Below are 24,944 nucleotides of genomic sequence, written 5' to 3'. Positions count from 1 at the left end.
CAGAGGCTGACAAGTAAAACTAATACGGAGCCACATGAACAATATATTTATAGAGTTAATTCTTATATTTTCTCCCGATGATTGGTACTAACATAGAGTATTATACATTTGGCACTACCGTTTGCCATTGGTCCAGCAATTGGCAAAAAATTGGTTTCCTATGTATAAATCCTTTTGAACATTAGATCTGGCTAGACATATTTACTATTTATAAAAAAATATTTAGACAGTAAGCTCACGTTGGATAACTAAGTCTACTGTGTTCTGGAAACTCTTCAGCAGGAGCACAGCCTTCTCGTGTTCCAGGTGTACAAAGCTGTGTCCGTTGGCCTGCAGCAGGGAAAACACAAGGGGAGAGGCTTTAGTGCCTTGTTTTGGGGGAGAAAAGGGCTATTTGGCAATGAAAAGCAAGGCTGAAATAAATAAGGAACGCATGAGGGTTTCTCATAAGCACAGAGCACACACTGTCCTCTGTGGGATGGCTTCAGGGCTGGGCTGGGGGCTCCAGGGAGTGATTTCATCCCACTGAAATCATGCTGGGACTCTGGGACAGCTCTGGGCTCTGACCATGCTTGAAAGCCCCAACACAGTAAAACACCTTTCCTCTGGGAAAGAGCAATCTGAATTCCATGCAGGGGAGATTCCAAATACACTGACAGCTGTGCCAAAACCAGGCATGAATGGAAGCCCAGAGCTCTGCACTGTGGGGTGGAGGGATCCAGAGGGAGATCATGGGGCAGAGTGTGGGACTGTGGGCCAGGGCTGGGGGGAGATGGATCTGAGCACAGGCAGGGACAGGCTCCAGAGGCAGGATCCGGCTGGAGAATCTGGAATGAGGTGCTGAGGGGGACAAAGGGGGAATGGCTGGGGCTGATCAGGGTCCTGACACAGCCTTGAGCTGCACCAAGGGAAATACAGGTTGGAAAGCAGGGAAAAGTGTTTTACAGAAAGGGGAATAAAGTTCTGGAATGGCTGCCCGGGGAGGTGGTGCAGTCCCCATCCCTGGGGGTGTTTAACAAAGCCTGGATGTGGCACTGGGGGCCAGGGCTGAGCTGGGGTGTTGGGGCTGGGTTGGACTCGATGGCCTTGGAGGTCTCTCCCAACCTGGTGAGTCTGTGAATTCTGGGATTCTGGGATTCTGTGGTTCTGGGGTTCTCTGGGAATGACTGGGAGGGCACTGTCAGACCTCAGCATGAAAAGCAGGAGAAATTTGACACCCAAACAAACCACAGGGTTTGACCTCCCTTTGAGGGAAAAATTCTCCACCCTGAGCTGCCCTGGCCCAGCCTGGGGCCGTTCCCTCTGCTCCTGTCCCTGTTCCCTGACTCCCCCCCGGCTGTCCCCTCCTGGCAGGAGCTGTGCAGAGCCACAAGGGCCCCCTGAGCCTCCTTTGCTCCAGCCTGAGTCCCTTCCCAGCTCCCTCAGGAATTCTCCAGCCCCTTCCCAGCTCCATTCCCTGCCCTGGACACTCTCCAGCCCCTCGGGGTCAGCTTTTGGGGTGCCCAGGAGTGGGCACAGGGTGGAGGTGTCCCAGCACAGGGGACAGTCCCTGCCCTGGGGCTCTGCCCACGGGTTTTGGTTCCAGCCAGGTGCCCGTGGCAGTGCTTTGGGCAGCAGCTGTGAATCAATGCCGAGGTCCCCCAAGGCCCCAGGCAGTCCAGCCCTGCTGCAAACACCACCCACCCCCTGTGCTCCAGGCTGAGCTCCGAGCCCGGCACTCCCAGCATCCCTACCTGCAGGATTTTGTCTCCGGGCTGGAGCAGGCTGGAGGCGGGGCCGTCAGGCTGAACCCTAGTAACAAAGATACCCTATAAGTCAGAAGTAACACAGGTTAGGATGCTTTCTCCAAGAACTACATCCCAAATATCACAGGGCTCCCTCCCTAGCTGGGGCCTGGGGGCTCTGCACGCCCTGGAGATGGGCTAACACCAAACTGGTTTGTTCTGTTTGCTATCAGACTCCAGTCTGGGGGTGGAGCAGCTCCCGGGCACCTTCAGCACTCATCGATAACTGTGGGTCATCTTATGTCACAGACACATTTTCTGAAATACCCTTTGCTAGGATTTTTTCTCCTGAGAAGCCTCAGAGGAGAAGAAAAACAACAATTAATTATCTGCTGCTGTGGAATGCAACAGGTACAACTTTGATTGGTCCTTGTGAGTTGTTTCCACTTGATGACCAATCACAGGTCCAGCTGTGGCTGGGACTCTGAGCAGTCACAAGATTTTATTGTCATTCCTTTCTATGCTTTTCAAGCCTTCTGATGAAATCCTTTCTTCTATTCTTTTAGTATAGTTTTAGTGTATAAATGAATATAATATAATATAATATAATATAATATAATATAATATAATATAATATAATATAATATAATATAATATAATATAATATAATATAATATAATATAATATAATATAATATAATATAATATAATATAATATAATATAATATAATATAATATAATATAATATAATATAATATAATATAATATATAATATATATCATAAAATAATAAATCAGCCTTCTGAAATGTGGAGTCAAGATTCTCATCCCTTCCCTCGTCCTGGGACCCCTGTGAACACCAGCACAATCTTACACTAAAATCCCACATCACAAAGAAAATGCAGCATGAACAGGGCAGGAGTGGCAGGTTGTCAGGAGGGAAATTAAAATGGAGCAAGTGTTAATTATTGGAATTATGTGTATCATAATCAGTATACAGCAATCTTTGCTTCCTCTAGGAAGCACAGCTTCAATTTCATTATTTGAAATATTTCTGGAAGTCCCCACTGTCCCTGCAACGTGAATCCAGTGTTATCCAAGAACATCAGCTCCAGGAATGTGTTCTCTTTTTCCAGCAAACTCCAGTCAGTTCCAGGGCACCAAACACAAATCCACAGGGGTGAGAGTCCACTTCCCCATCCTACAGCCCTGGCAGCTGGGACTCAGCACACCTTGGAGTTTCTGTGGCCTCCTTCTATTGCAAACAGATTTATCTGAAATGTGCAATTCCCAAAATGAACCCTGAGTGTCCCTGACCACCCCCAGGGGTCAGTTTCCACTCCCAGTACAGGAGACATCAGCTGCCAGGGGGTCTGTAAGGATCCAGGGATTCCAGGCTGCTTTTCTTTGACATAGCAGCTGCAAACCCTGCAATTCCAGCCTCAAGGGATGATACTGTAGTTTAGCATAGTAAATATAATATAATATAATATAATATAATATAATATAATATAATATAATATAATATAATATAATATAATATAATATAATATAATATAATATAATATAATATAATATAATATAATATAATATAATATAATATAATATAATATAATATAATATAATATAATATAATATAATATAATACATACTATACATAAGATATTAAAATATATCATTTATATATATCTGTAATATATAATATAATATACTCTAATTAATTTATTAAAAGTTTAATTGGGGTCTAAGGTGACTCTTAAAAAGTGAGAGAGACAATTCTCCAGAAAACAGCCCAAAAAATTATCTTATCCAGGGAATATGGGCCAGACACTCATGGGATTAATCCTTGCTTCCCTCATGTTCTTTAACTGGGAAAACAAGCAAACAACACTCTGCTAAAATAAACAAACAAAGCCAAAACCCAAGAACAAAGCTAAGAATGGGAAAAAAAATCTTTCAATTCCACCAACAGAGAGGCACAAACATCCCCCTCCTGCTCTCTGCCTCCACTCTGTGACCTCTCCAACCAGGAGCAGGGAGAGAGGAATTTCAAACTTACCTTATCAGAAGGTTTGAATGGATTTCCTTGTCCACTTATTCCACCACTGATGCTAAACCCAAGGCCAGGATTCTTCTCTATCCTCACACAAAACTAGGCAGGAAAAAGAGGGGTGTCAGCACTGGAGCCTGCCCCAGGCAGGCACCCCCTGCCCTCACATCCCATTGCCCTGCAGGAGCTGAGCCCCTGCACTCCACAGAATGGGAAAAGCCTCTGGAATATTGCTCAAATATAAAAATATGAATACATTATAAAACAAACTGGAAGAAGTGGCAGCATTTTCCCACACTGCACTGATACCACAGCATTCCCTGTGGTTCACAGATTTTTGCATGGATTTCAATGTTCTCTTTTCAAGGAGGGAAAAACCCCTTTAAGATTAATGAAAAAGAAGTTCACCCTGGCCAAGTTTTTCACTTAAGCTTTGGGATAAACCCATCACTGAGGCTTTGTCTGGTGCAATTTTATTTTCCCAGGAGGAGCAGACATGCAGCACATGTAAAGCCAGGAGGGAGGTTTGGGGCTGGCTCTGCACCTCATTCTGCTCCTCAGGGGCCTCTCACAGCCCTGCTGAAGGACAAATCTGGGGGACAGGAGTAGGGAATGAAACTCCCCAGTTCCTGTGCCAGGTTGGGGCAGCTGGGCTGTGCTGGAAAGGTCTGAGCAGAGCAGGGTCCCCCCAGAGCCCTGCCCTGCTGGCCCTGAACGGGGCCACTGGGGAAAGGGCAGAAGATAAAATTAACTCAGTCTGACCCAGGAATGCCAGCTCTGCCCAGGAATCTCAATTCCAAACGGTGGCACTGGGTCAGTCTGGGAGAAAATGGGCACCGGTGGCTGGTGCTGGGGAAGGGATGGACCCAGCCTGTCCCCAGTCCAACCAGAGCTCCCCCAGTCCAACCAGAGCTCCCCCAGTCCAACCAGGGCTCCCCCAGTCCAACCAGGGCTCCCCCAGCCCAACCAGAGCTCCTCCAGCCCAACCAGAGGTCTCCTACTTCAACCAGAGGTCTCCCAATCCAACCAGAGCTCTCCCAGTCCAACCTGAGCTCTCCCAGTCCAACCAGAGCTCTCCCAGTCCAATCTGAGCTCTCCCAGTCCAACCAGAGCTCTCCCAGTCCAACCAGAGCTCTCCCAGTCCAACCAGGGCTCTCCCAGTCCAACCAGGGCTCTCCCAGCCCAACCAGAGCTCCTCCAGCCCAACCAGAGCTCTCCCAGTCCAACCTGAGCTCCTCCAGCCCAACCAGAGCTCCTCCAGCCCAACCAGGGCTCCCCCAATCCAACCAGAGCTCTCCCAGTCCAACCAGAGCTCCCCCAGTCCAACCAGAGCTCTCCCAGTCCAACCTGAGCTCTCCCAGTCCAACCAGAGCTCTCCCAGTCCAACCTGAGCTCCTCCAGCCCAGCCAGAGCTCTCCCAGTCCAACCAGAGCTCTCCCAGTCCAACCAGGGCTCCCCCAGTCCAACCAGAGCTCCTCCAGCCCAACCAGGGCTCTCCCACTTCAACCAGAGCTCTCCCAGTCCAACCAGAGCTCTCCCAGTCCAACCAGAGCTCTCCCAGTCCAACCAGAGCTCTCCCAGTCCAACCAGGGTTCTCCCAGTCCAACCAGGGCTCCTCCAGCCCAACCAGAGCTCTCCCAGTCCAACCAGAGCTCTCCCAGTCCCAACCAGAGCTCTCCCAGTCCAACCAGAGCTCTCCCAGTCCCAACCAGAGCTCTCCCAGTCCCAGCTCCCCTGCTCTGCCCAGGGCTCCCTCTCCCACGGCACTTTGGAGGAGCCCCTTTGGGGCTGTTGGTGCTGCCCCGTGTCCCCGGTGTCACCGAGATATTTTATGAAAAATCCCTTCACCAGGATCTCTTCTCCTGGGAAGCTTCAGCTTCTCCCTGCTTTGCTGCTTTGGAATGTGATTTGGGGAATTGTTTGCCCAGCACGTGAATTTTTTTAACTTAATGACCAATCCCAGTCCAGCTGTGGCAGGATCCTGGTCAGTCACGGGTTTTTATTATTCATTCTTTTCCAGCCTTCTGTCTGTGTCCTTTCTCTTTCTTTAGTACAGTTTGCGTATAGGATTTCTTATAATAAATATAATAAATGTAATGTAATATAATGTAACATATGATATGATATGATATCATATAATGTAATATAATGTAATATAATGTAACATATGATATGATATATGATATAATGTAATATAATGTAATATAATGTAATATAATGTAACATATGATATGATATATGATATAATGTAATATAATGTAATATAATGTAATATAATGTAATATAATGTAACATATGATATGATATGATGTGATATGATATGATATGAAATGATGATGTGATGTGATGTGATGTAATGTAATGTAATGTAATGTAAGGTAATGTAATGTGATGTAATGTGATGTAATGTAATGTAATATAATATCATGATAAATCAGCCTTCTGAGAACTTGGAGTCAATTTCTCATCCCTCCCCTCATCCTGGGGACCTCACCCCACCCCACCCTGGGAGCTGCCCCGTGCCCCCGAGCTCACCTGCTCCTGGTAGGCGTCGGTGCTGCGCTGGCCCTTGGTCTGGATGAGGCACCGCTGGGGCTGGGGGGCCCGGGAGCCCTGCGAGGAGGGGATCTGGATGGGCAGGGGGGGCTGGTACTGCTGGATGGTCACCTTGTTCATGCCGCCCTCGTACTGCTGCTCCCGGCTCCGGTGCTGCAGGCTCTGCGAGCCCATCAGCGTCTGGATGTGGCTACCTGCCTGTGGGGAGCGGCGCGTTAGGGCAGCGCAGCCCGCGGCTCCCGGAGCCCGCCCGGCCCGGCACGGCCCCCGGAGCTGGGCGATGCCCGCCTCTGACACTGCTCGTCCCCATTTCCCGCAGATCAGGGCACCAACGACTCGGCTGTCGGGCCAGCAACATCCCGCACCGTCAGCTCCCCTCCTCCTCCTGTGCCTGGGGGCATCTCTGGGAGCAATGGCTTTTGTTTCCACCCCCAGCAATCCTCCTGCACTCGGGCATCCCTGGCTGCATCTCCCTGCGGAGCCAAGGATAAAGCCGGGAGGGGCAGGAGCTCCTCGGGATCCTCCTCTGGGCACATCGTGGTGTCACTCACTGCTGGGACTTCGGGGCTGGGCAGGACGGATCTCCTGACAGTGATCCCTGTGATTATCCTGGCTCATCCCTGCAGCTCCTCCTCCAACAGGTCCGTGGGGATTCTCCAGGCTCCAGCTTTGTGGTCAGAGCGCTCCTGAGCAGAGCTGGGGCTGGGAGGGGCAGCCAGGAGCTCCAAGCACTGGAATTCAATGTCCACCACCACAGAAGCACCAGAGACCCTTTTCCAGGGAGTTTATCAGCAAAAGGGCTGTGCCTGTGCAGGGCTGGGCTGCAGCCATCCCACCCATCCTGCTGTTCACGGACTGAGCATCATCCCTGGGGTGAGACCTGGGAGCAGGAGCAGGGCAGGAGCAGCCCTGCCAGCCCTCTGTGCCCACTGCCCACAGCAGAGCCAGAGCACACAAAGGGGGGATGCCTCAGGTTTGGCTTTTCCATTTTCAGATTCTGAGCTGCTTTAGTGTGCGGGTCTGGGCTTCACATCAGGGCATGGTGAGCTCTGTGCACAGAGCAGGAGATAAAACAATTCCTGCTCCAGCTGGGCACCAAGGACAAATGATCCAAATCTCAGCCCCAGAGCACAAACCCCGTGGGCTGGAGAGAGAAAAACAAGCAGGGTGGGACTGCAGGGGCTGAAGCTGGGATGGGACAATGAACTGCAAGGTGCAAATGGAGCAGAGCTGATCCCAGGGAGAGACCCCGTGCCCGGCCGGGCATTTTGGGGCCATTTTGGTTCATCTTGGGTGCAGCCCTGGCTGGGCTCTGGTGCTGCCCCAGGTGGGTGCATGGAGGAGATCCTTTGGATCAATCCCTGCTTTATTCTGGAGCTCTGCCCAGCCTCTGCTCTAGGGCAGCCTGCACAAGGCATCGGGGGCCCCATGGAAACACCGCCCTCAGTCACAGCAATTCCTGCTTCCAGGGTTGGAGCAGCCCCGGGTGCTGCCCAGGGCTGTCCCCAGGGCTGTCCTGCTGTCCCCAGGGCTGTCCCCAGGGCTGGGGCCGTGCCTGCTGGCACCCCTTACCTTCTTGGTGACGGTGTCGGGGGGCACGTCCCGCCGGCCCAGCGGGTAGGGGTTCCAGGGGCTGCCCACGGCCACCTCGTCCTGCCCGTTGTCCAGGAGGCTGCTCTGCTGCGACGGGGTCTGTTCACAAAGGCAGGGCAGCCTTTAGTCACCAGCACAAACCCTCCACGCTCAGCCACAACAGCCCAGCAACGCACACGACGCCCAGCCTGCCCAGCGCTCCGCCGACGCGGCGTCACTGGGGGCTCTCTGCAAGCAGGAGGGCTTGAGAGGCTCAGGACAGAAATAATGAGAATAATGAATGGTGAGAGAGAAGAGAAAACTCATTGGACGGGACTCGTTACTGTCAGAGAAACGGATTTTGGTGAAATTGCAATATTTAAAGAGCCTGGCGTTAATTCTGGAGCTGGGACCTGCTCGCTGCTCATTCCAGCAGCAGGAACTTTGTCAGGAAGGATTTGCCACCAGGGCAAAGGAGCTGTTTGTGTTTACTGCAGCAAACATCCCCTGCTGGCAGTGCCCAGGCTCTGCTGGCTCCGTGTGCAGCTCCCAGAACCTCCTGCCTTGTGCCAGGGACATTTTTTGTACAATATTAACCTGGAAGTCAATGTTTGCCTCATCATGAATGGTCACAACGCACAGGGGAAGTTTCCCCAATGCTCATAATCCCCTTTTCTCTCCTGTTCCATGTTTCTTCCTTTTCACTTTCCCCCCTGGTTGTTTCATCCCTGTTTTCAGGACTTTGGAGAGGGTTTGGACTTTTCCTGCCCCACCCTGAGTTTCCATTATCTGTCCCTCTATTTCTCCATCATCACTGGGATCTTTCCTGACACCTTTTGGGTGTCAGACTTCCCAAATTCCAGCATTGTCCTGCCACTGACAGTGCCTGGCACAGTTCAGTGCTTATTGATTAATGGGAATCTGCAAAGGAGCAAAAAATATCTATCCTCCCCCTCTGCCATTCCAGGCATTTCTTCTCCAGCTTTGAGCAAAAAGAAAAAATAAAAAATCAGGATATACTTCTCTAGATGGATGAAGAATCAAATTTGCTTTGAAATGTGAAAGGTTGGAATTTTTCCATTAAAAACTGGTTTTATATAGAAGTTGAAAAGTAAATAGAAGGAAATTATGATTTAAATCACATTTCTGAGGTGAAGTGAAAAAAGTCCAACCCTGATTATTTAAAATGAAAGGAAACTTCCATTATAATTCTTTCATCATTCAAGAAATCTTCCAGAAAAATAATGGACTTTGTGATATTCCTTCTATGAAAAACCACTAGAAAAAAAATAAAATCCCCTGTGTAAAGCCCAGGATCTCCTTGCAGAGCTTTCTTTACTCCCACTAAAATGGAAAAATGAGTAATTCCTTCCAGAGCTGCCCTGGGAACCTGGTCACAGCCCAAGGGATCCATTTATGGCCCCTCTGGGTGCCCTGCCCAGGCCCAGCCTCTCTGATATTCCCAAGCAAGGTGGGAATTCCCATTCTGGGAATGGGCTGCACCAAACCACAAACTTCTAAAACTTTTCACTGGCAGCCAGAAGTGGAAAGGATCCCTCTGGAGAGAGCTGGGCCTGACCTGCAGAGGGGAATTTGCACTCCAGAGGGAAAAGGGAAAATGCAGAGGGTGCTCTCAGCTTCCTCCAGAAACAGGGAAATCCTGGGATTTCATTTGCTGCAGCAGAAGGAATTTGGCCCCAGAATTGGGGCCATTTTCTGAGCTGGGACAGGCTGCAACCCAGCTCCACTTCCAGGAAATCTGGGGAAAAGAGGAAAAGCAGCACTTCCCACATTTTCTGCAGGGAGCAGATTGATGTCATGAACGCTTTCAAGGCAATTCATTGTTAAAGGTGATTTCCTGACAGCCAGAGCTCACTCATTACTCTCTTGAATCCAGGCCACGGGAAGGAGGGAGCAGAAGAGGCAAGGATCAAACTGCTGTGGCCTGGATTCTTTAGGAAATGCAAGTTCTGTGGAAGGTGTGAAGCAATAAAATTAAACAACACTAAATATACACGGCATTTTTCCAACAGTCATTTCCCCCTGCAGTGATCTTCCCCAACAATAATTTTCCCAAACAGTACAGCGAGAGAACAGCCCCCCAGTGCAGTTCAGCATCACAGTTTCTATGGACATGGAGCAATGGAATGCTGGTGAGAGAGAAAAGCAGAATAATCCACATCAGATCACACCCCAGAAGAGATCACAGAGCAGATTCCTGGGTTTCCTCAGACATCCATCATTACCATCCACATTCACCTACAGCCTAAAACCCTGGCAGTGCCACAGACCACCTCATTCCCAGCGTGTGGAGGGAACCAGCACCACTCTCTGGGCCTGATGCCCGATGGATTTTTCCAGGGACTGGTGACAAGTACCTGAGCAGACAGACAGGGTCTGGGGAAGCAAAGACAACACTGGGGTGTCCCTGCCCAGCACACATATCTGGGGGTGCCCTCGGAGCCTCCCGCCCCACCACAGAGCAGCACAGACCCGGAGCAGCCTGGGGGGACATGGCATGGAGGTGACAGGGCATGGAGGGTTGGGGACAGTGGGGAAGGCCTGGCACTGCTCCCTGGGCGCTGCCATCCTGCCCCGGATTGCCGGGAATTCCGGCTGGAGGTCGGCAAGAGGAGCAGGGCTGAGCTCTGGGCCAGCTCCTGCTGCTGCTGCTGCTGCATCATCCTGCTCTCCTCGAAGCTTGGGTCTGGGCTCTGAGCCCTTGGAAGGCTCCTTTGGGAATTGCTGGCCAGGCTGCTCTGCAGGGGCCAGCCTGGCCCTTCCCAGCACAGACGGAACGCTGGGATCCGGGCTCTGCTGCCCCTTCATCACTCACAGAGCTGCTGCTGCTGCTTTGTCCCCTCAGCCCCTGTGCCAGGGCAGGGAGAGGCTGAGCCGTGCCCTCAGGATGCAGGGAAAGCTCTCAGCATCCCTTCCTGGCACTGGGAATCCTGCAGGAATGGCCCTCTCTGTCTTGTTCTGTGCGCCTCTCCCTTCAGATATTCCATGGTTTTGTACGTCTGTACGGGTCAACAATATATTGATAATAAATACAAGATAAACAGTTAATAAATGAGGGAAATTTCTCTTTTTTTAGGCGTTTCTCTAAGTTTAAAATAGGTTTGGGTGTGGTAACGTGTTCAAAACCCACCAGGAATTACAACACACCCAATTAACGCTCAAGTATTAGAATCCCTGTCTCCTGGAGCCTGTTTAACATTCCCACACCCATTTTTCTAGGCTCAAACAGTCCCAGAGCAAACCACATTCCCCACTGAGCAAATGACAGTGCTGGCGTGTGTGAGGAGAGCAGGAGAGCAGGGATGACAGCCAGGGAGCCCCGGAATCCAGAAAGCAAGGCCAGCAAGGGGCAGGGCTGCGTCCCTGCCAGCCTTGCTTTGTGGAGCGGGCGTCCTAAAAGCAGGAGGACGAGGCAGAAGCTAAACCAGGAGGAAGCAAGGATCGTTAATTAACCGGGAATGCCGGCAGTGCTGGCTAGCCCATACTTACTTTCGGTAGAGGTAGCTCTTGAAGCATTTGGTTTTCAAATTTAGATTTAGGCTGCAAGTTTAAAGTCATGCTTCGGCCGGCATGCATGGCTGAAACCCCTCCAGAGTGCAGCATGCCAAGGCTAACTGTGTGGTGTTTGTAAGCAGCGCTCTGAGTAGAGGAAACAACCACGGGACACATATGAACACACATGCTCAGAATTAAGTCTCACACATACATGGTTAAGTTCACAGAGTTTTAGTTTAAGCCAACAAACAGTCCCGAGTATCGCTAGCTCCTCCAGGCATGCACTGGTCACACACAGCGAGTACATTGCTCCTCGTACAGAAAATGGGCACCAGAGAGGACTTGGTGACACGCTGACAGCACAAGGGGGTGGTGGGATCTGGACTTCACCTGGCACAAGTCTCACTTTTGCAAAAAAAAGGCCAAATTGGGGGTGGGCTGTGCAGCCAGGGCTGCGCCTGGTGTGGAGGAGCGAGTCCTGCTCCCCAAAAACCTGGCTGCCCTCGTGGGACGAGCTGGGCAGGGCAGGGACATGGGTGCTGTGCCCACCCCAGGGACAGGGGCTGCTCCCCAGGGCTCCCACCAGCCCAGCCCAGCCCAGCTCCTTGGAGCTCTGCACCCAGCAGGAACCGCCTCGCAGGGGTCAGGGACAGCCACCAGTGCCAGCTTCCCAGGGCTAAAGCACCCTTCATACACGTTGTAAAGCAGGTGTAAAGGTGTTCCTTGAGCCAACAACACCTGGCAAGGGTTTGTTTGCACCAGGAAGGGCCCTGCTCGGGGGGCACTGGTTTCCCTGGGTAGGAGGCAGTTTCCAGTGGGTTTACACAGCACAAGGAAAAGAGCTGAGGGAGGAACACGCTTCAGCCTTGGAGCCCCTTTTTGAAGTTTCCCCATTTGATCCTTAAGGGTAATTTAATATCATCACATCCCAGCGACTGGAAGGTAAGTGGATATTAACACCAAACTCAGGAGGCTCTAGCATAAAGCAGTGTATGGACACATTTGGCAATGACCCCTTATGCATTTCACACAGGAATTTGTCACAACCACTTCAGATCACGGAGTAAATCGGATTCATGGATTAGGTCATTAAATAGGTAATGACTGAATCATGCACTAAAGTACCCTTTGGATAGAAGGCAAATCAGCATAACTTCCTACAGCTAAAAGGAGTAATGATCACATTCCCATCAGAACCGTGGCAGTGGATACCCAGGGATATTTCTCAGCTGTAGACACTTTTAAGCCCCCTGCACTAACAGTGACACCAGAGCTAAAATACATTTTATTACTTCTTCTCTTTTTCCTTTATTCCCTTTTACTGCCAAGACGTGCCCAGCACCTCTCCAAGCTCTCGGTCGTTACTGACCTGGCGGCTCCAGCAGCGCTTCCGTGGGCAGGGGAGAACCTCAGGGTTCTTCCTGATTTTGGGCAGAGCTGCAGGAGCCACCACGCCAGTGACAGAGCCTCTGGATGTACCCAGGTTTCAGAATCACCCCCCCAGTGACTGCCCCAGGGAACGTCACCGGCGTGAAGCCTCTGGATTTACCCAGCACCCGGAGCCACCGCCCCGGCGACTGTCCCGAGGGGCATCATCAGTGAGGAGCCTCTGGATTGTCTGGGATCCCTCACTCCAGCTGAGCACCCCCAGGGCCCGCGGCGGGCCGGTCCCTCTGACACCACGGCAGGAATTTCATCCCTGGGAATTCTGGTGGTCACCACTGCACGTGCAAATCGTTTGACAGAGCGAAACACACAACTAAAGGCATTAATTGCAGAGAAATGCCAAACATACCCTGTCTAACCTTCTAGCTTCTATATGTCTAAGTAGCTGTTGTCTCCAGTCAGCGGGCATTTTAGCACAGCTCTCATTTCCCTTCCCAGGGGGAGGCCTCGGCTTTATATCACTGCTATCGGAAGGCTTGTCGCCATAGTTACCCAAGTTATAGTCTGACGGAATCTTTTCCAGCAGAGCTGCCATGGTGGGCCTCGCTGAGACCGGCCGCGTTTGGGCCGTGCCGTAGCTCTCTGTGCTGTAGCTTCGTGCCGACAGGGGCCTCCTTTGCGTGAGGTTTTTGACCGGGAAGCTCCCGGTCTGGGCTTTCACTTCCTGGTAGGAAGGGTGCTCGTCTTCGTAGCGCCCGTTGCGCTTGAGGAACTGGGCCTCGGGCACGGCCATGCTGCCCTGGCGCTCCGGGGCGCCGCGGAACGGGGCCCGGCCGTACCTGTCCGCGCCGGGGGGCAGCTCCTGGGGCTCGCCCACCCTGCGGAACACCGACATCTCCGCCGAGCTGGCCAGCGAATCCGCCCTGCGCAGGAAGCCGGGGCGCGCGGCCGGGCCGGGGAACGGGGCGGCCGCCGGCTCCTCGCCCACCGAGGGCTGCGAGAAGGAGAACATGGGCTCCACGGGCGCGTAGCCGCGGTAGCCCCGCGGGCTCACCAGCTCCTGGGGCAGGCTCTTGGCCGGCTGGGGCAGGTACTCGGCGTTGAGCTGGAAGGGCGGCAGGAGCCGCTTGTCGGCCGGGAGCTCCACGGCGCCCTGGGGGTTGAAGCTTTGGTCGAACTGGTAAACCTTCTTGGTGACCGACGCCTTGTGCTGCGGCTGCACCTTGACGCTGCCGTAGGTCAGCAGCTCGTCGTCCAGCATGGGCACGGACTGGCTGCGGGACATGCTCAGCACGCCGTGCTCCGGGCCCAGCAGCTTGTCCACCCTCTCGTGGGGGCCCACGGTGTCGTTCCCGGATGCATAGTTTTCCAGGGGGATGTTGTACACCTTGTAGGCACCGATGTCGATCTCGTCGATGCTCTGCGACTTCTTAAACTTGTTCGTTTTTAAATCCCTCATCATCGGGGAGAGCCGCTCCGTGCTCTTGCTGATGGAGATGACGTTTTTGGAAGGGTCCGGGCGACAGTGCACGTGGGAAAAGACGTTTGTGAGGCTCCTGTTAGCGTTGGCGTCGTGGTATTCCCACGGGATTCCTGGAGTGAAAGTGCTCGTCATTTCGGGAGACTCCTTGACGTGATCTTTCCGCTCGGGCAAAGGGCTGGTGTTGGGGGTGCTTTCCAGTTTGGAAGGAAAAGCTGTCCTGTCTTCAAAAGGACTGGGGGTTCTGGTCCAATTTTGCCAAGGATTGGGAGGAGGCACTTCAGAGTCGTGTGTGTTTCTGAGCGCGGGCTGCTCCAGCTCCAGGGGGATCCCCACGATCCTGTCCTGCCGGATCAGCGGCCGGCGCCCGTGGGCGGAGGAGCTCCTGGATTTGGTGCTCAGCAGGGGGTTGGTGCCGGCGTTCTCTGCCGCGCTCTCCTCGGCCACGAATCCCGTGTTGTCGTAGTGGGAGCCGTCGTTCCAGCTGTCGGTGAAGGCGTCGCTCAGCGGGCGCCGCTCCGGGCGCGCCGGGACGTTCCCGGCCGGAGCCGCTTCCCGCTGGCTCAGCAATGGCTTGGTCTCCAGGGGCTGCGGGAACGACTGGGCCAGCCTGCAAAGACAAGAGAGGGGAACAAGATAAAACGTCCTCTGTCCCGACACGTCAGCACCCGTCGTCCTCGGAATGCAGCTCGGCCTTCTCCCGTCTGCGCCCTGGCTTCGGGATCGCACCGGGAGACTCCGGGGATGCTTAGCACGGAATATTCCCGGCTGGAAGGGCCCCGCAAGGATCACTGAGTCTGGGGATCAAACCTGCCCCTCGGTGTTTTAGCTACTCTCAAGCTGTTGGGAGCTCCGGGGATGCCGTGCCACTGGCACGGGAGCGGTGGCAGCAGGTTTCTGCCCCGGAGCACAGGCTCTGTCGGGACACGCACAGAGAAGCTAAGGAGTCACTCAAAGGCCTGGCTGGCTCCATGCTGGGCTCCCAGAAATCCTGCTGAACAGACTTTCCTGCTGTAAAAATAACGGGTGAGTGCAGCAGAAGGCTTCCACCACTTTTTAACCAGAGACACCAGAGGCAGTTTCTTTGCCTGCTCCCACCCAGCTCTTTAACGGAGCAGAGGGAACAAGGTGAGGGGATTTAGGGCAGGCACAGAGATCCTGGAACGTTTCCAGTGCAGGTTATGGCTTTCCAAGAACCTTTTTGGAGGTCCAGGGCAGAGGGAGCTGGGACAGCAGTAATGGGACACCAACAGCTGCAGGTCCACCTCCAGGAGCATTAATACCTGGAGACGGCACAGAGCTGAATCACCAGCTATGGGATTACGGAATGTGGAGCGTGGCCATCTCTGCACGGCCAACATGGGACAAAACCGGGGATTTTTAAACCCAAACGCCCTAACAGGGTCGCTCTGAGGGCCCAGAGAGGACAAAAGGGAAGCAGAAGCTGCGTCAGGAAAGATGTCACACCTGTTCCCCCACAAAGAGTTATTCACTGCTTCTTTAGCCGTGGTCTGCAGGGAGCCCATTTTTACGTGCGCGTTGGAGGACCCTGAGGAAGCCTGGGAAGGGGAATAGTCTGAGTAAGTGCCTGAGGAAACGCTGTTATTCAGACAATGGATCTTATCTGCTTCAGACTCATCTGTCGACTCTGAAACAAAACACAGCAAACGCTTTCAGGGGGCGGCACTCGGGAACGGAACACCAGAAAAACACATTTTAAACTTAAATCTATTATTGCATCGCGTCGCCTTGTACTGACACGTGCACAAATGTCCACGGGCTACGGTTTACAAGCAGAGCTGGAACCTCCCCATCACAAGGTTTCATCTCAAAGGCTGCAAATCCATCAGTACCTTTCTTGTCTTTACCCAGCAGGACGAGTTTGGGGGGGTAGAGCGGCGTCTCGGGCATGGAAGGACGGAGCTCCCCTATCCTCATCTCGCTGGCAGGATGTCCAAAGGCATCCTGAGGGACACAACAAGGCAGAGTGAGCACGGGGAACAGCAGCGCTTCAAACTGCAGCACACACACAGTTCACAGCCTTCTCCTCGTGATCACTCAAACGCCCCAAACCCACCAGTGCAGGAAGTTCTAATTTGTCAGCAGAAAGTTCTAATTAATCCTCCTCAAAATTAGGGTGATGTGCTCGTTATGGAAATGTGGACAAACCAGATGGAACTTGCAAGATACATCAAGGCCCTGTAAACATATTTGAGGAAGTCAAGGTCACCAAAAACGCTGCCAGCAGAAAGAAACAAACACTAATTGAGTGTAAACAATTGGTATTTCAGAGGGAGGATTCCTCGCTCAGTTATTTCTGGTGAGTCCTTCCAGAGATTCAGCTGTCCCTGGAGCTGTACTTAATTAAAATGGCTTTGTCTCTGAGGAGTTTGTGGCTAAATTAAAATTATTTGGATTTAATAAACTTCTGCCTGAGGGTTCAGCACACCTGACCTTCACACAGGCCCTGCAACAGGACTTGTGCTGAAAATAACCCCAGTTAGACTGGGGGAGGAAAGTGGGACTCATTCTTAGAAAGAGAAATTTTAAATTAGGGCAGTTAGGCCCCCAGGGTGGCTAGGGGGGAATGAAGGTGCCAACGGGAATTTTGGGGCTTTTCTCATCCCTGCAGAAAGCTCAGAGATGAGGAGGGGGGGTGTCCTGGGGAGACGAGGATGGGTGACACGGGAGGGTCTCTGTCCCCTGATGGGCTGTGGAAGTTCTCCAGTGGGCTTGGAGAGGGAAAGCCGCCAGAGGGAGAGATGTAATAATTACAGAAACAATTTAAACTGGAGTACCCAAACCAAAGCTGCGTTGCAAGAATGTTTAATGCTACAAGGTATAAAACATTTTCTTGTTTTCACTTACAAGGAGGAAACTTTCGGGGGTTTACTGCCATTAAATACCTTTTGTAGTGACAGAGATTTGTAGGAGCATTTGCCATGTGATTTATCCTTGGAGAATTTAATTCTGTTTGCACCAGAGCCATTTCAAACCCTCTGTATCTGATGTTCTGCTGGAGGCAGGACCTTCTCAGAAGAGCCATGCTCGGTTCAACAAATGCCCTCAGGGCTGATATTTAAGGCAGTTCCATGGTGATTCCCACATGGAGTGACCCAGTCTTCCCTTCCCCATGCAGAGGATCCCCCTGGTGCTCCCCAGGTGCCCAGTGCCCTTTCCCAGTGCAGTGGGACAAACTGGTGGGAGCGCAGTGCTGGGGGCAGTGTGGATGCAGAGCAGTCAGAGGGTGAATCTGTGCACCTGAGCAGCCCAGGTGTGCCTGTACCTCTGAGCCTTGGGGGCAGTGTGGATGCAGAGCAGAGGGTGAATCTGTGCACCTGAGCAGCCCAGGTGTGCCTGTACCTCTGAGCCTTGGGGGCAGTGTGGGTGCAGAGCAGTCAGAGGGTGACTCCCTCCACCTGAGCAGCCCAGGTGTGCCTGTACCTCTGAGCTCTGGGGGCAGTGTGGGTGCAGAGCAGTCAGAGGGTGAATCTCTCCGCCTGAGCAGCCCAGGTGTGCCTGTACCTCTGAGCCTTGGGGGCAGTGTGGGTGCAGAGCAGTCACAGGGTGAAGTTTTCCTCCACCTGAGCAGCCCAGGTGTGCCTGTACCTCTGAGCCTTGGGGACAGTGTGGGTGCAGAGCAGGCAGAGGGTGAATCTCTCCTCCACCTGAGCAGCCCAGGTGTGCCTGTAGCTCTGAGCTTTGGGGCAGTGTGGGTGCAGAGCAGTCAGAGGGTGAATCTCTCCACCTGAGCAGCCCAGGTGTGCCTGTACCTCTGAGCTTTGGGGCAGTGTGGGTGCAGAGCAGTCACAGGGTGAATCTGTGCACCTGAGCAGCCCAGGTGTGCCTGTACCTCTGAGCTCTGGGGACAGTGTGGGTGCAGAGCAGTCAGAGGGTGAAGTTCTCCACCTGAGCAGCCCAGGTGTGCCTGTACCTCTGAGCCTTGGGCTCTGTCCTCCCTGCCCAGGGCCTCCAGAGGGGATTTCGGGCTGTGCTCAGGGTCAGGCTGGGGGCTCTTGGGGGGCTCTTTGGTTTCTTTGCCTTGGACCTGGAATCGCAATATTGTGCCATAAAACTTCCAGGAGTTTAAAGCTTAAACTGCCCCCACCTTGCTGGAAGAGAGGAAGACCCAGCAATTCCACTTTTGACAAGATGGTGAACTTCAGGTGCATGAAGTTCCCTATTTTTTAAGATTTTCCTTTTCTCTTCATCCCCCAGCCCAGCTATCCAACAAAACCCAATGCACTTTTGAAAGAACCACTCTGGCATTTGTGAATCTGCCATGACTGTGTGAAATAAAAGCCCCAAATCACATTCCATTTAATTCCACTCTCTTTAAGAGGACCTTTTTCTTACAAGCTGAAGAACAAAAAGGTCACTAATAGGAAGAAAATTGCAAGGAGAAAGGGAAGAGATAAATGCAGTTGTGTTGAGTAGGTGCCTGGAGATTATTCCTCAGGATTTATTCCTCAGGATTAACTGGGGAAGGATGCAGGAAGAAGGCAGAGAACTGTGGTGAGGAGAAAATACCTGGTACAAACCATTAAAACAACTGGCAAGAGAAATATCACCAAACATTCAGGCTGAGGACACAAGAACGTTAAATGATATTACAAACATTAAATTAAATTATAATCCAGAGGGACAGAATGTTTGGAAAGATCAGACTCCTGGAATCTGCCTGGAGCAGCCCAGGGCTCTGGGAAGGGATGAGGCAGAGGAAATGTGGGATATTCTCAATGCAAACCCATCAAGAACAGGAACCAAAAGAACTGACTTGCTGATTTTGATATTTCTCATTGTTTCTCATGGAAAGGCAGAACAACTCCCTGAATAATCCCAGACTCCTCTTTGGCCAAAACTCACGTCTTCCAGAAAGAATTAGAATGATGAAGAGGTTTGTTTTAATTGATGATTAATCAGGACATTGTTTGCTCATTGTGAATGGAGGTGAAGGATGTACAGTGGATTTGACATGCAGCTCCTCGTTCCAGATGCTCCCTTTCATTATTTAGAAACAGTTTCTGAAGAGACACGTGCAAATTAATTGCAGGAAAAGCCAAAAGAGATCAGAAACCAGCTTATCTGAGGATGAAAAGTGAGCAGTGCACCTGAAATTCAATTACCTGGGATCAGAAACAGCCTTCAGCCTTTAGCTACATCACACACACCTGCAATTTCAAAGTGCACTTTAACTCCAGGCTTGAGTTTGTCTGCTAATTATCTGCAAAGCAAATGGAGCTTAATTATGTTTTATTTAATGGGTTACAACTGAAATCAGGCCAATATTGTTCACAAATCCATTCACACTCTGCCTTCCCTTCCGTGTGTTCCATCCTGGCGCAGGAAGCCAAGGAGAGGGAGATGTGTCTGCACCGCCCTGACTGGAGCTGAAAACCCCTCCCAGTGTCTGGGGAGGACAAGATCATCCTTTGCTTTCCTGCAGCTGCTGCAGCAGTTGTGCTGCCCCTCTTGACTCCATCCCAGGGAAATTAAAATCTGGAAAATTCCCTCATCACAGCTCAGGAGCTGAAATCTCCTCTCTGCTGGGAACAGGGGGAGCTCCCAGCTCTGCAGGGAGGGAACTGCACTCCCATTTTTTAGTGGCACTCCAGGAGTCACCCCAGGCTCTGGCTGCAGCAGCTCAGCTCTTTCTGCAGAGTTCTGTGAGATTCCTGCATCCACACACCCCCCCAGGGCTGTGTCCCCAGCTGCATCCCATGTTTGTGGTGTCACTGCCATCTCCTCCTCCTTGGGGAGGCATTCCCTGACCCTGCTGGGGCTCAGCTCTCTGGGATGCCCGTGCTTTCATTGAAAAAATTAACACTATTTTAGCAAATACTAACAAACCACTGGTTTCTGGAGACCAAACACCTAAAACCTGTGCCAGGCCACATGGATCAAATTCCTGGTGGAAACATGTAGGGATAATGGAAACCCACAGAAAGCTGCTGAGAATACTCAAGTTCAAATGATAGATAATACAAAATAAATTCTATACATTCAGCAACAAGAGCAGAATGTCAAGACTCGTGGCCTGAGTCACCAGCTGGTTCAAGGACCAGATTTACACAGTGAGAATTTAATGAGTAAAAAGGAATAATGGTGGAATTGAAGATTTCAGATTTAGATGGAAACATGAGTGATTTAACTTAGCTATTTTAGTTGAAATTAAATATTTAACTTCAATATTTTAGTCCTAATTGAAATCGTGCCTAGAGTTGAAGTCTTCTGAAGCCAGCTTGAAGAGAAAACTTTGGGGGGTTATTTTTTTTAAGGAATGAAAATGTTTGACTGCAAATAAAACGCAGCACTGAGAGAGCAGCTACAGCTGAATGTGTAATATTTGTGCCAGAGAAATGGAAATCTGAGGGAGAACAATTCCTGCCCACAGGACTGGCTACAGACAGGGATATTTCAAGGACAAGGAGTTTATCACAGCATTCAGATAATAAAGGAGTGAAGAGGAAGGAAAATGTTTTTCCTCACTTATTTCTTTTCAGCAATAAAGCTTTGCAAAGACTTTCAGGAATGCTGGCATTCCTGCAGACCTCTCCAAAAGCTTTTCAGCTCCCATGGGAAGGGATTCCCCTCCTTTGGTGGGGTAAGAGAACCAAGCAGGACTGCAGGATTTAGGAATTCACCTTTTGGGGATTAATCCTGGGGCAGAATTTGTCCCTGCACTCCAGGAAGAGCTGGATTCTGCAGCTCGCTGGGAGTCACCACCAGGGCTGCTCCTGGGAGCTCTCCTGATGCCTTCATTAACCCTGGGCAGGGTTAATTGGATTCTTGCTCCTGGCAGCAATCCCAAGGGCAGAACCTCCTGGCACACAGGGCCAGACAGACCCAAGGAGCCTTGAACAGATTCAATGGGATGGGATGGAAACGGCCCATCCTCCTGCCACGTGCCAACCTCACATCCTTGAAACTGAGCAGAGTGCTGGGAGAAATCCACAGCAAAATCCCCATCTGGGGAGATCTCAACCCAAAAATTCAGCAGCATTGGGAAAAACAGCAACTCAGTCTAAAACTGGACAAAGCTCAGCAGCTCAATCTAAACCTGAATGCAACCCAGCAGCTCGACATAAAACTTTACAGGTGGAATGTCACCATCACGTTTTCTGAAAAATCTCTTTGATTTTCTCCTGGGAAGCTGAGAAGCCTCAGAGAAAAAGGAGAACAATATTATCTCTTTTGCTTCTCCTGTGTTTTGCTGCTTTGGGATGGGGTTGGAGATTGTTTATCCAACACGTGAATTGCTTTGACTTAGTGACCAATCACGGTCGGGCTGTGTTGGGACTCTGAGGAGAGAGCCAGGAGTTTTTTAATTATTGTCTTTCAGCCTTCTGTCTGTATCCTTTCTCTGTTCTTTAGTATAGCTTTAGTATAGTATTCTTTAATATAATATAAGATCATAATATAATAAATCAGCCTTCTAAGAACATGGAGTCAGATTCATCATTCCTCCCTTTGCTGGGGCACCCCGAAAACACCACAATGGAGCAAGGAACTCTCAGGTCTGAGGCTCCCAGCGGATCAAAACATCCTTTGGGGCTCCAAAACCCTAAAGAAAGGAGTCAGGGATTCTGGAGGGGAGCAAGGGTGCTTGGCAGTACCTCCACGGAGATCTCCTTGGGGGTCAGGGGCCACTTGTGCTCGTACTTGTCCTTGCCCGTGGGGTCGGTGCTGGCCGCGGGCGCCGCGTTCTCGGGCCGCACGCCCAGGCTGGGTTTGCTCACCAGGTTCTGCACTGACTTCACCATGTTCTTCAGATCCTCGGGGTAGGGCGTGGGGTAGCGCTTGAGGTTGATCTCCACCTGAGCAGCCAGGGAAGGAGGAGGCAGAGTGAGGGACGGGGCAGGAATACAGGATGGAAACGGAGCGCCAAGGAAAGCCTGGCTGGGCGTCTGGGCTGAGGGCGCCTCCCTCGTGGTTTGGTCGATCTGTTGGAGGAGGTCAGGGCTGAAATTTGCTCATTCCCTCTTTGGCAGCGTGGAATGCAATGCCAGTGCCATAAAATGAGGGATGGAATGGTTCCCTGCAAGCCCATCCCTCCCCCTGGGAGGGTGTCGGTAGCTCGGCGCTTTGCTGACACATCCCACCGCGCCTTCCCAAACAACCCCGCTGTAAATGCAGAATTAATTCAGCCACGCTCCTGTACTCAATTAATGTGAATTATGGATGGCAGCTGAGAGCAGAGCTGATCCCCTGGGAGCCATTGGCTCCTGGAGATGGATGATGCTCGCACACAGCCGGGTGTCTGTGGCTCTTTTCTGGCACGGGAGCGCAGACCCAGAGCTCTCCAGGGAGTGCCCGAGGCCTGGCTGAGCTCTGACTGACTGACAGACACACAGATTTCCTGGAAAACCCCACTCATCTGAACCTCCCAGAGTGTCTCAGGGTGGCAAGGCTGGGAAACTTCAAATTCCTGCTAGTGATAAAGGATCTGGAGTTTAATATTGTTTAGGTTCCACTATTTTATTATTTAATAAACAGTTTTTCTCCACTTTTCTCTAAAAAGGTATTTTCTCCTGAACTGGTTGGAGGAGGGGCCAATTGAATCTGCTTTTCTAGAGGAAGCCCTTTAGGGGTTCACTCCCAAATTTGCCCTAAACCAGGAGAAGCACACAGCAGCTTCCACCTGGTGGTATAGGTCAGTTGGTTTGAATGGCTCCCTGCCAGAGCTGCTGGATTTAAATTCCCAAGGAGCAGGAAAACCACAGTTTTGGATTTAGCTGGAAATGGTCTGTCCATAGGAATATTTCAGAGGCAAAAGCATGATTGATTTGGTAAATAAAATAGTGTCAAGTGCTGGCATCCAGGTCCGAACCAGCAGAGAATAAACGTCACAGGGTAGAACAGAAAATGGAAAAATCTGTGAGTGGGATGTCACTTTTAATAAAGAATTCCAACAGAAAAAAGACAGATCAAGTCTGGAAAGCAGCACTAAAGGCTCTGCTTCAATTCTGGCTGAATAAAATCATGTTCAGGGGTGGCCTAATGAGGCACTTGGTGTCTCCCAGAGCTCAGGCCGTGGCGTGGGGGCCAGGCATAGAGCAAATCCTCAGGAAATCCTGCAGGGAGGAGGGACTGGAGGCTGGGATCAGGCAGACAACCCCAAACTGGGACTGCAGCAGGAGTTCCAGCTCCTTGGGAATGTTGGTATCAAACAGCAGAACTCCTGCAGCTCTGGGGGGCTCAGCAGGGGGATGCAGATCTCGCCCTCACGGATCCACACTCCCCATCCCAGAGGAAATCTGTGTTCCCTGCCAATCCCTTTCCAGGGCTGCACCAAAAGCAGCCTCACCCCGAGGAGAGAGTTTTCAGGGTTCAAAATCCTTGATGGAAAAAAGCTATTGAGCAATCCCAATTACCAAATCTGTTTTAACTTCTGTCTGGCTGAAAGTTCAGTTTGATGAGAGATGAGAAGTGTAAACTTCTGCTGCTGCTATGAAATGCTGCAGTGTTGGTGGTTACTGCCTGTTGAGAATTTATATTTATTTAAATCCATCCCTTAAAGCTCTGCTGGAACTGCTAAAAATGTTCATGTTGAAACCTCCAGCCATGTCAGCCCCAGGGAAAATTCTGATAAAAGTTGTGGAACAACAGAAAATTTTCCCGGATGATGTTTTCCATGCATGGCCCATAAACCTGCAATTCATCCAGGGTAAAATTCCACTTTAATCTATTTATTGTGAGGTGAAGGCTGCTTTTGGCTTCATTTTCTGTTTCACTAAAGCAGAAGAGTCCTTTAGCTCAGGGCACAGGAGCTGGAGAGAAATTCCCAACTGGGAAAAATGTTGGAAAGAAAAATTAAGAATTTCCACTAAGTTTTCAATGGGGTGTTAAAATGCTATTGACAAGAGAACTGTTAATTTGAGAAGTAAAATCTGATTTAAATCTCCTCAGATGATTTTATCTCTGACCTTACATTTTACCCTGGGTGTTTTACCACAGTTAGAAATCTGCAGGGTTGAAGTGTGGGATAATTCCTTGATATTATTCCAGAAAGAGAGATTTCCATGCCATGTAAAGGCTGACAGGTTTGAAAAGATCCTCCTGACAATGAGGGATTGATGGAGATCTCTGCAGTGCCATTAATTTCACAAAACTGGGGGAGGCAATTCATGCTTTGAACTTCATTTTTCACAGGTGATGCCCTCTCCACTGCACATTCCACGAGGCTGCAAAGCCCTTGTTGACTTCTGCTTTGAGAGGAATATTGGATCCCCTATGGGATTCAAATATTCCTGAAAAAGCAGTGGTTGACAGTAATTCTGTAAAAATTAATATAATAAATATAATAAACATAACATAATGTAACATAATCTGTAAATATATATAATCTGTAAATAAAGTTGGACAGCAATTCTGTCTCAATTCCACTTGGGACAGAGCAGGAATGTGACATTCAAACCCAAACCCAGCTCAATTCAGGACCTGCCTATTGCACCCTGCCCACAAGAAGTGAACCCCAGAATAAATCCAGCAGTACTCACCTTGACTTTCCCTGGATTCTCCTCCTCTTCCTTCTTGTCCTCGAACTCAAAGGCCACAGTCATTCTCTGCTGCCTCTGCTCCTCCCAGAGAGTGGGGTTGAAGCTGTCACTGTCTGACTGGAAATCTGCAGGGAATTGGAAAGGGAGCTGGGAATGATCCAAA

General features: G+C 50.8%; 1 protein-coding gene across 4 annotated transcripts in view; it reads right to left on the bottom strand.

Moving 5' to 3' along the window:
* Positions 1-222: 222 nt before the first annotated feature.
* The window catches only part of LRRC7 (leucine rich repeat containing 7), a gene marked incomplete at its 3' end in the record, with an annotated part of 59,296 nt that continues 34,574 nt past the window's right edge, over positions 223-24,944 (bottom strand). Inside the window, exons 14-25 of one of the 4 annotated variants that reach the window (XM_084211242.1) lie at positions 24,782-24,906; positions 21,899-22,099; positions 18,136-18,330; positions 16,136-16,247; positions 15,750-15,930; positions 13,212-14,892; positions 11,411-11,560; positions 7,901-8,020; positions 6,308-6,526; positions 3,782-3,874; positions 1,734-1,808; positions 223-330 (exon numbers count right to left, since the gene is read on the bottom strand). In XM_084211242.1, the coding sequence (XP_084067368.1) occupies positions 223-330; positions 1,734-1,808; positions 3,782-3,874; positions 6,308-6,526; positions 7,901-8,020; positions 11,411-11,560; positions 13,212-14,892; positions 15,750-15,930; positions 16,136-16,247; positions 18,136-18,330; positions 21,899-22,099; positions 24,782-24,906 (3,260 nt within the window). The remainder of the gene's footprint in view (positions 331-1,733; positions 1,809-3,781; positions 3,875-6,307; positions 6,527-7,900; positions 8,021-11,410; positions 11,561-13,211; positions 14,893-15,749; positions 15,931-16,135; positions 16,248-18,135; positions 18,331-21,898; positions 22,100-24,781; positions 24,907-24,944) is intronic. The other 3 variants (XM_084211243.1, XM_084211244.1, XM_084211245.1) reach the window with 3 other exon arrangements.

This window comes from Fringilla coelebs (genome assembly GCF_963513975.1).
Source record: "Fringilla coelebs genome assembly, chromosome: 9".
In the NCBI taxonomy this organism is placed as follows: domain Eukaryota; kingdom Metazoa; phylum Chordata; class Aves; order Passeriformes; family Fringillidae; genus Fringilla; species Fringilla coelebs.
Note: the sequence above shows the minus strand (reverse complement) of the source record. Positions and strands in the feature narration are given on the sequence as shown.